General features: G+C 44.5%; 2 protein-coding genes across 3 annotated transcripts in view; one reads left to right on the forward strand and one right to left on the reverse strand.

Annotated features, from left to right (window-relative positions):
• The window catches only part of EXTL2 (exostosin like glycosyltransferase 2), a 48521-nt gene extending 40827 nt beyond the window's left edge, over positions 1–7694 (reverse strand). For both annotated transcript variants that reach the window (XM_063427334.1, XM_063427332.1), the window contains exon 1: positions 7509–7694. The gene's annotated coding sequence lies outside the window, so the exon portion shown is untranslated. The remainder of the gene's footprint in view (positions 1–7508) is intronic.
• Positions 7695–15320: 7626 nt separating this feature from the next.
• SLC30A7 (solute carrier family 30 member 7) overlaps positions 15321–16534 on the forward strand; it is a 32718-nt gene continuing 31504 nt past the window's right edge. The window contains exon 1 of the mRNA XM_063428422.1: positions 15321–15681. Coding sequence (XP_063284492.1) covers positions 15602–15681 — 80 coding nt within the window. The 5' untranslated portion in view covers positions 15321–15601. The remainder of the gene's footprint in view (positions 15682–16534) is intronic.

Consider the following 16534-nt stretch of genomic DNA (forward strand, 5'->3'; position numbering starts at 1 on the left):
AATCCCCGGTGACTACCTGTCCCCAGGTTATGACTCGCTAGCCACCCCTGCATCTGGGGCTCTTTCCCAACCCCCGATCCTTTCACCTCACGCGGGCCCTGCACCGCGTAAGAGAGCCAATATCATAGAATTCGATGACGAAGAGGAGGACAGGGTGTCCCATGTCTCATCGGAGGTTGCTGCGGGAGCCTCAGCTCATCGTTCTATCGATGACCCCTTCGGCCACAAGGGTCGGGGAGAACGGGCCCCTCCTAAATATGTTGCTTTCAACCCCACTCAAGCTAGTGCTCTAATGAAATCACTCCCTGACCCAGAAAAGCAGCCTATGCCCTTCTACCGAGGGATAGTTCAAATTCAAAAGACTTATTCCGCCGCATGGCGTGATCTACTCAGCATTTGTGCTATTAAAGCAGGGGATGCATATTGGCCAAGCATGGCCCGTCACCTCAGTACAGATTTGCTTTCCAGTGATGTTGATTACCCCTCCGGGGTAACCTTTTGCACCCAATTAAGAGAATGGGCTAAGGACAAACTTGCAGATCAGGCTGCTGGCCTTACTGATGTTATTCAAGATAAAGGAGAATCAGTGGAAAGGTTTCACGCAAGACTGTATCAAATGTTTACAGATTTGGGGTTTGATCTTACTGACAAGATTCATTCACAAATGCTGTCAGGTGCGTTTGTCCAAGGTGTTAAAGACTCTATACGCAAGGGAATCATTGCTGCCCGCCCAGAATATAAGGTTGTTCCTCTGGATACCCTGCTCTTAGTTGCCAGAGGGTTAGAATCTGCTCAGACCCCAAGAAGACCCACTTCAGCTCCTCTCATGGTCTCCCGCTCTACCCCTGTTCCCAAGGGCGTCCGACCGGAGGATGGCCATTGCTTTAATTGTAAGGCTAAGGGACATTTTAAAAGTGATTGCCCAGAACCCAAGAGAGAGCCAAGAAAGCCATCCAGGCCTGCCCCGGCCCCCAAGGCCGAGAAAGAGGTTCCGATAATTGAGGAACCCGATGATTAGGAAATTGGCAAGCCTGTGTCTGTAACCCCTGTAATGGCAGTGTCTACAGGGGATAAGGGGGGGCCACTTGCCACAGTGACTTTGCCCATTGAAGGCCACCCTACCACATTTCTGGTTGACACAGGTGCAGCCCGTAGTGTTCTGCGAGAACAAGACCTGCCAGACCCATCCTTCCTGTCCAATATTGATGTTTCTTGTGTTGGAGTAGATGGCCAGCCAAGGCATAGCCCTCTAACAACTCCACTACGAGTTGGCTCTAGCCTGCTTGCTCGCTTTGTGGTATCCTCCACATGCCCAATTAACCTGTTAGGTGCTGATGTTCTTTCACGCCTGCAAGCCTCTATCACCTTTACCCCAGACGGTCAGGTAGAAATGTCTACACCCCTATCTGAATCAGACACCTCAGCCTTGTGCTCATTGCCTCTGATGCTGCATTTAGAAAAGCCCCGTGAGGAAGCAGCAGAATTAAGGTCCAATTTCCCAGAAGTATTAAAAACACAGGTGCCCGCCAAGTTATGGTCCTCAGGCCCAGAGGACATAGGTCACCTAAATGTTCCCCCTGTGGTGGTAAAGCTTATCCCAGGAGCTAAGTTACCAAGAAAACCACAATATCCTTTAAAACCAGCACAGGCTGCAGCCATTTCTACCCAGATCAAGGCACTCTTGGAGAAGGGTGCCTTGGTAAAATGTAAATCTGAATGCAATACCCCGCTATTTCCTGTGAAAAAGAAAACTCCAAAAGGTGAGCCAGAGAAGTACAGGATGGTTCAGGATCTCCGTGCCGTCAATGAAGCCACTGTCCTGGACACCCCTCTTGTACCAAATCCCCATACTCTGCTCTCTGGAGTCCCACCATCTGCAAAAATTTTCACAGTCATTGACCTAGCAAATGCCTTTTTCAGTGTCCCACTGGACCCATCCTGCCAATACCTGTTTGCTTTCACCCATGAGATGCAACAGTATACCTGGACTGTCATGCCCCAAGGGGCACAAAATTCTCCAAGTCAATTTGCAAAGGCCATGGCCACCATCCTTGACCCATGGCAAGCTGAGCACCCAGAAGTTGTTCTGCTCCAGTATGTGGATGATTTGCTGCTCTGTGGAGATGATATACCCACTACTGAAAAGTGCTCAATTAGTCTTCTTTGTTATTTGGCAGAACAAGGATGCAAAGCTTCGCTCATCAAGCTACAGTTCTGCCAACCCTCAGTAGTTTTCCTTGGACATTGCCTATCTCAAGGTACCAGACATCTTACTCGGGACCGGGTAAGAGCTGTACTGGATATTCCAACTCCAAGGACTTCAAAATCTCTCCATGCCTTCCTAGGCCTCATTTCCTACTGCAGAGCATGGATCCCAGAAGCCTCCCTGCTCATGCAACCTCTCTATGACGCACTTAAGTCTGACCCTTTCTGTTTGACTAATGAAGCTCTGGACAATTTCAATGCTCTCAAACGTGCCATTGCTTCTGCTCCTGCCTTGGGCCTACCTGACTACTCCAAACCTTTCAAATTATTTGTCTCTGAAAGACAAGGCCACGCAACAGGAGTTCTTACCCAAACTAATGACTTAAGAGGCCGCCAGAGGCCTATTGGATATTTCTCATGTCAACTGGACATTGTGGCCAGAGGGACTCCTTCCTGTCTCAGGGCTGTTTTTGCTGCAAGAGAGCTCATAGAAAGAACCTCAGACCTGGTCCTTGGCCACCCCCTGGTTGTTTTGGCCCCTCATGACATTTCTGCCATCATCAACCAAGTCCAGCTCAAGCACGTGTCTCCAGCCAGACACCTACGCCTCCAGTGCCATCTTCTTCTACCTGACAACATTTCCATCCAAAGATGTCAAGTTCTTAACCCATCCACTCTTCTTCCACTCCCTGAGGGGGGTATCTATTATGGATTTATCACGGATGAAACCTACATTTACCTGCTTTGTGGATGTATCAAGAAAGTCATGCATCCACATTTGACATTTTATGAAGATGAGAAGCCTCTCTGTGAAGGCCCAGATTACGCCTTCTGTACCATGTGGTACAAACCAAACATTACTCCCGAACCTTGCTATGAAGATGAGCTTTACCACTGGACTGATGTGAAGCTCACTGCTCAAGATTTCTATTGTGACTCTGAAGGCAATAGCATGGTCTTGGTCCAACTACCTCAACAACTTAACTACCTCTACCGCCATTGGGATACTGCTATCCCACATATTCCTGTTACCAAATTGAAGACAAGGTCGTGGAATGATCTTGGGCCCATGGCAAAGTTATGGGCCACCATGGATGAAGAACAGCTACAGGAAAATGGTATTGTCAAATACCCAACAACTGACCTTCTGGAAGCATGGCCACGCCACTTCCTAGAAAAAGAATTTCAAGATCTGGTCATAGTGAATGATTATGACCCCGAAACACCTCATGACTGTTTTGAACAGATGAAAATGGAGACAGTGCACCTACCAACTGTGCATGAGAATCCATTACTAGATCCAGATTTTACCCTGTTTGTGGACGGCTCAAGATATGCTGATGAAGAAGGAAGATATCATACAGGATATGCCGTAACCACAACAGATGAAGTTATCAAATCATCATCCTTACCGCCAGCAATGTCTGCGCAAGAAGCTGAATTACAGGCTCTGACTTCAGCATGCAAAATTTCCGAAGGAAAACGTGCCAACATCTATACAGATTCAAGATATGCTCTGGGCGTGGCACATGACTTCGGCCTAATTTGGAAGACAAGAGGATTTCTTACCACCGCCGGTACACCAGTCAAGCATAGTACTGCAATCAAGAAGCTAATGGATGCCCTCCTACTCCCTAAAGAAGTGGCCGTTTTGAAGGTAAAGGCCCATGGGAAATTGGATACAGATGAAGCAAAGGGCAACCATTTGGCTGATCAGGCTGCTAAGCTAGCAGCCAGGGATCTGCAGGAAGTGGATGAAGAAGTGTCCGGACAAGAAGAAGAAGAAGTCCCTATTTTTGCTCTGCAAACTCTTCCTACTGATTTGCGAATTTTGCGAGAACAGCAAGCTGCAGTCACTCCTGAAGAAATCCAGAAATGGAAAAAGAAAGGAGCTGTCCAAAAGGACGGAGTATATTACAACAACTTCAAATTTTGTCTTCCAAAAAATTTATATCCAGCAGTTGTCCAATGGGCACATGGGCCTGCACACCTGTCAAAGGAATTGATGGCCGCCCTCATACAGAAGTATTATGAAGCACCCGGAATCACAACATTGATCAGCAGCTTCTGTAAGGCCTGTGTCATTTGTGCAAAATGCAATCCAGGAAGACCAATCAAGGTGCCTGCAAAACACCTGGCAAAGCCCATGTACCCCTTCCAGCGAATTCAAATTGACCACATCCAAATGCCCAAGAGTGGGCCCCATGAATATGCACTAGTCATAGTGGACATGTTCTCAGGATGGCCAGAGGCCTACCCAGTGGCCAATATCACTGCAAAAACAACCGCAAGACGCCTACTTACAGAGATAGTATGTAGGTTCGGACTCCCAGAAGTCATTGAAAGTGATCAAGGCCCAGCCTTTACAGCAACAGTGACTAAAGAAATTTGGACTGCTCTAGGGGTGACCCTAGCCTTCCACACCCCTTACCACCCACAAAGTAGTGGTAAAGTAGAGCGCATGAATGGCACTCTAAAAGCCAGAATGTTAAAAATGTCACAAGAAACGAAAATGCCCTGGCCAGAAAGCCTGTCAATAGCTTTATTTAGTGTTAGGCACACACCTAGAGGGAAGCATTCACTGTCCCCATATGAGATTCTATTTGGGACAGCACCCAGACTAGGTTGTTATTATCCTCAGCAGTTACAGCTCCAATCAGATGTTTTAGTAGATTATGTAACTGAACTTGCAAGTGCCTTGAACAAAATACATGCCCAAGTTTTCTCTTCAATTCCAGATCCCGAATTGGATACAGGTACCCATAACCTGCTCCCCGGAGATTGGGTTCTGGTCAAGAAATTTGTGCGGAAAAATACCCTGGAACCAAGATTTGACGGTCCATTCCAAGTTCTCCTGATTACCGCGACCTCCGTCAAACTGGCCGGTAGGCCAAATTGGATCCACGCTTCCCACTGCAAAAAATCTCCAGCCCCCGAGGAAGCAGATACCGCACAAGCATGTACCTCTGGTACACCTTCTCCTTAATTAGCCTCATAAAGGCCCAGCAAGTAGCCATCACCAAAGATATTAGTGGGTATACCTTCTGGTACAATTCATCGTGCACCCATGTGGCTACTTACACCTTTGACTATTGTGATATTGTAGAATGCCCGTTCCCCACATCACAAATCCAGAGTATCTACAGAGATATCCCTCATTCAAAAGACCCATATGTTTGTGTAGTTGACAAGCAATGGGGGCACAATTGTAACCATTGGGGGGCGGCGGGATGGAATGCCGTGACGCCCCAGTGAAAGGAAGTTTTGATCCTCATGTGTATATTGATGCCATTGGAGTGCCTAGGGGGGTGCCCAATGAGTTTAAAGCAAGAGATGAAGTTGCTGCAGGATTTGAATCACTTTTTGCCATAGTTACCACAAACAAGAATTTAAATTGGATAAATTACATTTATTATAATCAACAGCGTTTTGTTAATTATACCAGAGACGCCCTCCAGGGATTGGCCGAACAGTTGCAGGCCACATCCCAAATGGCTTTTCAGAATAGAATGGCCCTAGATATGATCTTAGCCGAAAAAGGAGGGGTTTGTAAAATTTTGCCCGACACCATGACATGTTGTACCTATATCCCAGAAAACACAGGCCCTAATGGTAAAGTTACATTAGCCATAGAGAAATTAAATGACCTGTCTGAAGAGTTAAAAAGGAATTCTGGGATAAAAGATCCCTGGGAAAGATGGTTTGGTTGGATGACAGGATGGCAAAAGGCTTTAATGCATATTGGTATGGCTATACTAATTTTTCTTTTTATCTTTGCTCTTCTCTTTTGTTGTATCCTCCCATGTCTGAGAAAATCCCTCATGAAGACTGTTGACCAAGCGGCACCCACTTTCACCCATCTCGAAGTTGATGACCAAGATTTCCAAGACATCAACTCACCCTGTCTGCCGCTGCAAACAATCCCTTTTGTTGATAAAGTGCAGGAATTCTAGGAAGGGACTAGCTTAGGGACAGCATCTGTCAGTGAATGGTAAAGGCCCCGTGTGGAGAAGTGGTGGGTTAGCTGCCATGGGACACCCATGGGTGTGAAGTGTTCGAGAGCCATACTGACGGATGAGTTAGCCTATCAGGGTCAGATCTAAGGACAGTCTTGCACTTTGCATTAACACCTAGCTAGCGGCCACAGGGTTTCTGTGCCTTTGGGTTAACACGTCTTCCTGGTACTAACTTAATAAAGTTTTATCTCTTAGAATCTAACATTTCATAGGGGGGACTGATGAAAAATGAAGCTGGACATCCTCACATTATGCAGGAGGACTTCCAGCGTCACCGGAATCCCCATAGGAAAGCATTGAGCAATGCTTTCCTAAGGGGAAATCCTAACAAGTGCGCGGCCATTGACGCGCATTAGGTCTCCCCTGCCGGCGGATGTCGGCGGGGGAGTAGCGTGGGCAGAGCTGAGCCAGCACCGAGGAACATTGACGCTGGACCCAGGTAAGTAACAAAAGGGGTGAGCCTTGACAAACGGGGAAGCTTAGTGCCAGGAAAACGAGTTTGTTTTCCTGACACTATTGTTTCCCTTTAAAGTTGTGGGAGAAAAGTATTTAGGATAGGTTTTGTTCTGGAACTTACAGGGTTTGGCACTATTTCTCTACCTAGCCCTTGCCATGAGGATTTGCACTTTGCATCCCATGAACTATAACAATCATCAAATTAACCTGGCTGAGAATGGAGGTAGTTGCAGTCCACAACTGTTGTAGTGCTCTTCATGTGTGGAACACTCACTCATCCAAATATTTGTAGCCCCGTGGAATTAGCAAATTTTCCTGAGAACCACTGATAAAGACAATAACATTTTTAGATGTTCTCTCTTTTAAGGAGTTCATTCATTCATTTACAAATTGACAGGACAATCGTAAATTTTAGTACAAATATTGGAGATTTGTTCCATTTCAGTTATTTCGTCTTAAAAATTACAGTTCCCGTTGCCAATTCTCCTCAATTTCAAAATAGACTTAAACGGATCAATTGGATTCTGTGTTTTAAATCGGATTTGTAACATCCCTTGGCTGTCTTTGAGTTTGGTGAAATAAATGATAAAAATAAAGGGAAGCAAATTTTGTTTTACAATAATTTTTTGACATAGAAATATAAGTACACTGCAATTCAGCACAAAATATACAAATGACATGCATAATACAATATTTATTAACGTTGACTTTATAGCTGAACAAAGGTATAGTATGAATACGGCTATCCATTCATAATATTAAGTTATGCACCTTAGAAATAGCAATAGATAGAATAGTAATGGGCATATTAAAACTAGTAACTCATCTTACCTTGTATCCAGTGCTTTGCTGTATATTGTGGTCAGTTTGGATGATACATCAAATATCTTCTGTCTTTATAAAACCTATTTAGGATCAGAGGATAACTCTTTAAACAAACAAGAAACAACAAAATCTCCGGGCACACACACACTCTGCTTGCTCTGCACTGATTTCCTGCAACAGCATCCCCAGAATGCTTTGCTTTGCAGGGTGAATGCATGCCCTGCAGAGACTGAGCTCGTATTACAATATAAATCCTTTTTTTTTTTTTAAGCTTGTATAGGATTATCCCATTTAAAAAGAAAAGACCTTTTAAAATGTATCTGTTAGGGTAGACACAGCTAGATTGGACTGATTACTTTTTTCAAGGCTGCTTTTAATATGTTGAAATTAATATTAAATCTATTGTCCCATAATTTAAAATATTTCCAAGGATATTGAAATTATATGCTCTTTATTGTAAGCTCGTTAGAGCAGGATCCTCATTAACCTCTTGCTCCTATCAAAATTTTAATAGTTTGGCACTATATAAATGCCAATAATAATAATTATTATTATTGCCATTTATATAGCGCCAACAGATTCCGTAGCGCTTTACAATATTATGAGGGGGGGGAATGTAACCATAAATAGGACAATTACAAGATAACTTACAGGAACAATAGGTTGAAGAGGACCCTGCTCAAATGAGCTTACAATCTATAGGAGGTGGGGTATAAGTGTCAGGATCGGGACAGGGATCCAACACGCAGAGTACAAAGAGTGGAAAGGTACGTATACCGGGCCTTAGAATGGCCGGACTAACGTACCGAGAGTAAAGAATAGTCAGAGGCAAGCCGAGGTCGAGGGAACGAGAAGACAGATGAGCGAGAGACAAGCCGGGTCAAGGGATAACAGAGAAACAGGGAAGTACAACGAGCCGAGTCAAAACCAATAGAGCAAACTAGAATACCAGAGCACTGAGTGACTAGACAAGCTAGAACCACGACAGGGCAATGAGCTGAAGTAAGGAGTAAGCTTAAATACCCTGGTTCTGGATGGAAATCACGCCTCTGAAAAGTACCGATTGGATATCGGACACTTGAGTGACAGATTGCTCGTGCTAGCGTCATGACGTCACGTATTGAGCGTCCTGCTAGAAAAGGACGTGGATTCCTCGCGGCCGGTGTTTAAGTGACTGGATGAACCGCGAGGAACGGAGGAGACAGCTCGCCTGGACGGATACACCACCAAGTCTCTACCTCCCTTAGAGGTAGAGGCCTCAGGTACCCTGACAGTACCCCCCCTCTCAGATACGCCCACCGGGCGGAATGAACCGGGGCGAGATGGGAAGCGAAGGTGAAATGCTCTGCGAAGGCGAGAAGCATGGACGTCCTCCTGAGGTACCCAACTCCTCTCCTCAGGACCATATCCCCTCCAGTTGACCAGATATTGCAATTTTCCTCTTGAAATTCTGGAGTCAATGATGGAGCTGACCTCGTACTCCTCCCGACCCTCCACCTGAACAGGACGAGGCGAGGAGACCTTAGAGGAGAATTTGTTGCAAATGAGGGGTTTCAACAAGGAGACATGAAAAGAGTCAGGAATGCGTAAGGCAGGTGGCAGAGCAAGGCGATACGCAACCGGATTGATACGAGTGAGAATCCTGTAAGGACCTATGTAACGAGGAGCAAATTTCATGGACGGAACTTTTAGGCGAATATTCTTAGTACTCAACCATACCCTATCCCCAGGAACAAAAACAGGAGCCGCTCTTCTATGTTTGTCAGCGTGTTTCTTGAACAGCGAGGAACTATGTAATAGAATTTGTCGAGTTTGATCCCATAATTTCTTCAGGTTGGCGACATGATCATCAACCGACGGTATCCCCTGAGAAGAGGAAACCGAAGGAAAAATCGAAGGATGAAAGCCATAGTTCATGAAGAAAGGGCTAGAGCGAGTTGAATCGCAAACAAGGTTATTGTGTGCGAACTCCGCCCAAGGAATCAGACCGACCCAATCGTCCTGGTGTTCGGAAACAAAGCAACGCAGATACTGTTCGATCTTTTGATTAGTACGTTCAGCAGCTCCGTTAGACTGAGGGTGATAGGCCGAGGAAAAGTTCAATTTGATGCCCATTTGAGAACAAAAGGATCTCCAGAAACGTGAGACAAATTGAGAACCTCTATCAGAAACAATCTCCGAAGGGATCCCATGTAGGCGAAAAACTTCTCTCGCAAAAATCTCCGCCAATTCAGGAGAAGTCGGAAGTTTAGGTAATGGCACGAAATGAGCCATCTTGGTAAATCTATCCACCACCGTGAGAATAACAGTCTGTCTTTTGGAAGCAGGCAAATCAACGATAAAGTCAATGGACAAACAGGACCAAGGTTTCTCAGGAATGTCCAAGGGGTGTAACAGGCCACATGGGGATGCATGAGACAGTTTAGTCTTGGCACAAGTCTCACAAGCTGCGACGAACTCCTCAATATCCTTACGAAGTGAAGGCCACCAGAAATCTTTGGATATCAGAGAGTACGTCTTGCGAATACCAGGATGACCAGCTATTTTACTTTCATGAAAACATTGTAAGAGCTCCAGTTGAAGTTCAGGAGGAACAAAGTTTCTTCCCTCAGGAGTGTTTCCGGGAGCTAGATGTTGTGACTTCAAGATCTGGTCAAGTAGCGGGGAATGAATTTTGAGACTGGTATTAGCAATAATATTGCATTTGGGTACAATGGAAGACAAAAGTGGTTCAACTGAAGCAGAGGGTTCATATTGGCGAGATAGCGCATCGGCTTTAGAGTTCTTTGACCCAGGTCTGTAAGTCAGAACGTAATTGAAATGGGTAAGAAACAACGACCAACGAGCCTGCCTGGAGGACAGACGCTTGGCCTCTCCGATATAAGACAAGTTTTTGTGGTCTGTCAGGATGGTAACAGGATGTAATGTACCCTCCAATAAATGTCTCCATTCTTTCAAAGCCTTGATAACCGCTAGTAATTCTCTGTCACCAATGTCATACCTGCTTTCAGTACCGGTCAATTTTTTAGAGAAAAATCCACATGGATGTAATGGTTTATCAACACCCAACCTTTGAGATAGAACAGCACCTAAACCAGTCTCTGATGCGTCTACCTCGAGCAAAAATGGCAGAGAAGTGTCAGGGTGAACTAAAATTGGAGCGGAAGCGAAAAGCTCCTTGAGAGTCTTGAACGCAAGGAGAGCTTCAGTAGTCCAATTCTTAGTGTCAGCCCCCTGTTTGGTCATGTTAGTGATAGGTGCAATAATGGAAGAATAGCCCTTAATAAAGCGCCTATAATAATTGGAAAAACCAATAAATCTCTGTATGGCTTTAAGACCTGTGGGTAAAGGCCACTCTAGAATGGATTGGAGCTTGTCCGGATCCATCTTAAATCCCTCCCCAGAGATCACATAGCCGAGAAAGGTTACCTGGGTTTGATCAAAGCTACATTTCTCCAACTTGCAGTACAAGCCATGCTGGAGAAGCTTGTGCAAAACCCTCCTGACTTGTTTGTGATGAATCTCAATGTCACTAGAATGAATGAGTATATCATCTAGGTATACAATGATGCACTCTTGCTGAAATTCCCTAAGAACCTCATTAATCAGATCTTGGAATACTGCTGGTGCATTGCATAACCCAAAAGGCATGACGGTATATTCATAGTGGCCATATCGAGTATTGAATGCCGTCATCCACTCATGTCCCTGCTGGATTCTCACCAAGTTATATGCCCCTCTGAGGTCTAACTTGGTGAAAATTGTAGAGCCCTTCAAACGATCGAAGAGTTCGGTGATCAAGGGAATCGGGTAGGCATTTTTAATGGTTATCTTATTCAGGCCTCGATAATCAATACAAGGTCTCAAAGAACCATCTTTCTTTTTAACAAAAAAAAATCCAGCCCCGGCAGGGGAGGAGGATCTCCTGATGAATCCCTTGTCTAAATTCTCGTGAATATATTCCTCTAGGACTGAGTTCTCCTTTATAGATAATGGGTATACATGACCTCTGGGAGGCATGGTACCAGGGAGTAGGTTAATTTTGCAATCGAAGGACCTGTGTGGGGGTAAGGTATCGGCTTTCTTTTTGTCAAATACTGCCTTTAAATCTAGATACTGAGGCGGAATTTGTGTCTCTGTAGGATTGTCAGAGGTATTCGATGTATTAGTTAATCCAAGAGGTAAGACCTTCCGCAAGCATTTTTCTTGACAATTCTCTCCCCATGAAACTATCTCCCCTGACTCCCAATTAATAATAGGGTTGTGTCTCCTCAGCCAGGAGTACCCCAGAACTATGGGAATAGACGGAGAAGAAATGAGCATCAAGGAGATATCCTCTTTATGCAGGATGCCAACAGTCAAGTTAATCGGTATGGTCTCATGAAAAATAACAGGCTCAAGTAACGGTCTACCATCGATGGCCTCAACAGCCAGAGGTGTCTCTTTTAACTGGGATGGAATAGCATGCTTGGCAGCAAAACCCTGATCTATAAAGCTCTCAGCAGCTCCAGAATCAATTAGTGCCATAGTCTTAACTACTCCCTTCTCCCACTTTAAAGAAACGGGTAACACAAGCCTGAGCTCCTTGTAGTTGTGAATAGAGGACAAAGTAGAAACACCCAAGGCCTGTCCTCTAGAGGAACTTAGGTGCGAGCGTTTCCCGAACGATTGGGACAATTTAGGCGTAAATGACCCCTGACTCCACAATACATACATAAACCCTCCCTTCTCCTGTACTGTCTCTCCCTTTCAGTGAGATGAGTACTGCCTATCTGCATAGGTTCAGGAATACGTAAGTCTTCGAACTCAGAGATTTGAAAGGTAGGCGCTAGTTTAAAGGAGGGTCTACGGGTCCTATCTCGAGTGTTCTGCCTCTCTCTTAAGCGTTCATCAATACGAGATATAAAAGAAATTAAATCCTCCAAATTTTCAGGGAGTTCTCTAGTAGCGACCTCGTCAAGAATTACATCTGATAACCCATTCAGAAACACATCTATATAAGCCTGTTCGTTCCACTTAACTTCTGCCGCCAAGGATCTGAACTCTAGTGCATAATCCACAAGTGTTCGATTCTCCTGTTTAAGGCGCAACATTAATCTAGCTGCATTGACCTTTCTGCCAGGAGGGTCAAAAGTTCTTCTAAACGCAGCTACAAAGGCATTATAATTATAGACGAGTGGATTATCATTCTCCCATAAAGGATTGGCCCATCTCAAAGCTTTTTCAATGAGCAGAGTAATAATAAATCCAACCTTTGCTCTATCTGTAGGATAAGAGCGGGGTTGTAGTTCGAAATGGATGCTAATCTGGTTTAGAAAGCCACGACACTTCTCCGGTGACCCGCCATAACGTACTGGTGGGGTAATACGGGAAGAAGCACCTACAGTGGCTACCTCTAGACCTGAGACTGCAGGGGAGATAGAAGGAGTACGTGTCTCCTCAGGTGGATTACTAGCACGAGACAAAAGTGCCTGTAGTGCCAAAGCCATCTGATCCATCCTATGTTCCATGGCGTCAAACCTGGGATCCGAAGAACCAAGCTGACTGTTTGTACCTGCAGGATCCATTGGCCCTGTCGTAATGTCAGGATCGGGACAGGGATCCAACACGCAGAGTACAAAGAGTGGAAAGGTACGTATACCGGGCCTTAGAATGGCCGGACTAACGTACCGAGAGTAAAGAATAGTCAGAGGCAAGCCGAGGTCGAGGGAACGAGAAGACAGATGAGCGAGAGACAAGCCGGGTCAAGGGATAACAGAGAAACAGGGAAGTACAACGAGCCGAGTCAAAACCAATAGAGCAAACTAGAATACCAGAGCACTGAGTGACTAGACAAGCTAGAACCACGACAGGGCAATGAGCTGAAGTAAGGAGTAAGCTTAAATACCCTGGTTCTGGATGGAAATCACGCCTCTGAAAAGTACCGATTGGATATCGGACACTTGAGTGACAGATTGCTCGTGCTAGCGTCATGACGTCACGTATTGAGCGTCCTGCTAGAAAAGGACGTGGATTCCTCGCGGCCGGTGTTTAAGTGACTGGATGAACCGCGAGGAACGGAGGAGACAGCTCGCCTGGACGGATACACCACCAAGTCTCTACCTCCCTTAGAGGTAGAGGCCTCAGGTACCCTGACAATAAGACACATTAGGACAGGAAATATCAATCGAATAAGTTGGGAGTGAAGCAGAGCTGGAGGAGAGAGTAAAGTGCTGCCCTATAGGAGAAAAGAGGGGGGAGTGTGACATGTCATGATTCCCTTTTATTCCAGAAGTTTGGTCCTTAAGGGGTTAAACAACAAATGAGACAAACTATTACAAATTTTGACAGGAACAATAGGTTGATGAGGACCCGCTGTAATGAACTTAAAATCAAGGTGGGATTTAGTAACCAAGTGACAGGGTGGGGTAATGGCAGAATTGGAAGATGAGAGTGACGTGAAGTGTAGACCCACTAATTAAGTTGAGCAGCATTCATTATGGACTTTAGAAGTTCCAAATAGTTTCTAGAGAAACCAGTTAGGAGAAATATATAGTAGTCAATGCATTTGCAAAAGAAAGGGGTGGATGTGGGCAATGTTATTATTGTGCATAATAATAACAATATATTTCAACTAGGAAAGCAATGTTTATATTTTGCTCTCTCCAGTGGGTGTATTGCTTCAATTACAGAATCAAATGTTTGAATTTTGGTAGCATAAACTTACCCTTAAACCTCACTCTCGGTCAAAAAGCATTGTGAGAGTATTTTTTTTTTTTTTGTACTTGGGGAACTCTAAAGGGATTTGGACAAAGGCTATACACGTTCCCAATCCTATCCATCACTCACTGTGTGTGTGATAGACAGACCTGGCCCCCCTTTATCTACAATACAGTGGTCAAGAGGTTAGATATTAATTTATTTTTATATACGGGTTTGTTGATGCATTTATGGAAATGGGATCAGTGGCCAAACTTTCCTCTCACTTACAATTGTAGTGGGGCTGTGTATGCTTTCTGTTACTCATGATCACTGTGATTGATACAGTGTTCAGACAATTTCATCATTCATAAATGAAGCTATTATTTTTACTGTCACAGTGTTGTTACGAACACTGTGTGTGTGTGTGTGTGTTCTGTGTTTCTTGGCATGGAATTCACTTTGCAAACAAATCCAAAAAGTGAAGAAGCTGGTACTTCTGGAATACACTGATCATGGATTTTATTCATATTTTTTCATCTTTGATTTACACAGTTTACCAAAAACTTTCAAGGTGCAAAATATACCTTCATTGAGACAAATAGTATTCAAACAAAAAAAGTGATGGGAGCATAAGGATGTATCCTCTTGCTATGAGACATTGTGTCAACAAATAAGATGTGGTGCAGCCAACTGCCTTCATTAGTCAAATAATTAGTTGGATGGCGTTCACCTGTGTGCAATTATAGTGGCATGATCTCAAAATAAATACACAAGTAGTGTCTGGCTATACAGTTTGTTGGAGAACATGGGTAAACAAATAGCATAATGGAGAAACAATAAGAAAATGTATATATTTCAAACAATCCCCAGAAGACCATCCACTATCACAATAGAATTGGTCAGATTTACAGAGTAAGGTTAATAAAATAATATACAATATACAAAACTATTTGGAACACTGCATTAAACTTTTACTTCCGGCCACCAATGCTATAAAGACTACCCTTCAAAATATGAGTCTATTAGCAACTATGCATTACATACCAGTCACGGCGAGCTTACGTCAAATGTCAACCGGCGCCATCTTTGATTGGGGCAATACTTCCTTATGCCTATCCGCTAAGTCTCCGTCAGCGCTAGCAGCCTGCGAGTGGGCGTGTCTGGATGGCTCGCTCGGCGATTCCAGCTGTGATTGGCCGTCGGTTGTCTCAGTGTCACGGTTAGTCCGCATCTTCCCCGGAAGCAGGAAGCGGCTCACCGGCGCTCGGTACGGACTAGGCACTCATTCGCCGGGCTGTCATCGCGGACACACGGGGAAACACCGCGGGGGCGCTCGGGGACACCGGAGTGGAGAGATCGTACCGGGGCACGGGTCCTGGATTTAATAGGCTGGGGAGGTCGGGTCACCGGGTGTCAGGATGCTGCCCTTATCTATCAAGGATGATGAGTACAAACCTCCCAAATTCAACCTGATGCGGAAACTGTCCGGCTGGGTCAGGTAATGCGGGCGGTGGGTGATCCCCTTGCCGTGCAGTGGGTGTATATTATATACTGTATATTATATACTGTCATTGTTGTATCTATCAGGAGTAGCCAAACCTCCTAATCCCCTTTACTGTTTAAAACTACAACTCCCATGGTGCTTTACCAGCCATAATACCTTTTCAAAGCCTCATGGGAGTTGTAGTTCTAACACAGCTGACACTCACCCTTTTTTGTTTGTTTTGCCCAGTCCTTCTGTAAATGCCCCTATGTACGTGTCCAGGGGGTAAAACCCGATGGATGGATGGATACCCTCTCTTGTATTGGTATATGTATGGATGCGACTGTACACGTGGCAAAGCCTCCCAGATAGTACATAGGGATGGCCTGTGCATTTTATATTTATGGCTTATGCTTCAAAATAATTTTACGTGGGTTATCCTGTGAATTAACTGGTAAAGCGAAATCCTATATAATTTAGCTTAGATCATTGCTCAGTCACCTGCCTATATGTTGTTGTACTTTTTGTTACATTTCTCCCTAAATACAATATTGCAGTTGCTGCTGTTAAGTGCTACAGGATATACTACTCAAATATTGCTCAATGCTGCTAATTCCAGTGTAGCTGTACAGCCCATATTAATCACACTCTATATAACTTATTCATTTTCTGTCTGCAGCCTCTCCTTATACCAGATGTGGTGACATATGACTACTTCAGTATTTATATGATGCTTTATTATTATTATTATTATTATTATTATTATTAATGAATGAATTGCCAGCATATGCAGCAACACCTTTTGGTGTTATCATTGTTGTGAAATCCTGATAAGCTATGTATGTTCTATTTACCAGTTTTTTCCTCC

Source organism: Pelobates fuscus, chromosome 7 (assembly GCF_036172605.1).
Source record: "Pelobates fuscus isolate aPelFus1 chromosome 7, aPelFus1.pri, whole genome shotgun sequence".
In the NCBI taxonomy this organism is placed as follows: domain Eukaryota; kingdom Metazoa; phylum Chordata; class Amphibia; order Anura; family Pelobatidae; genus Pelobates; species Pelobates fuscus.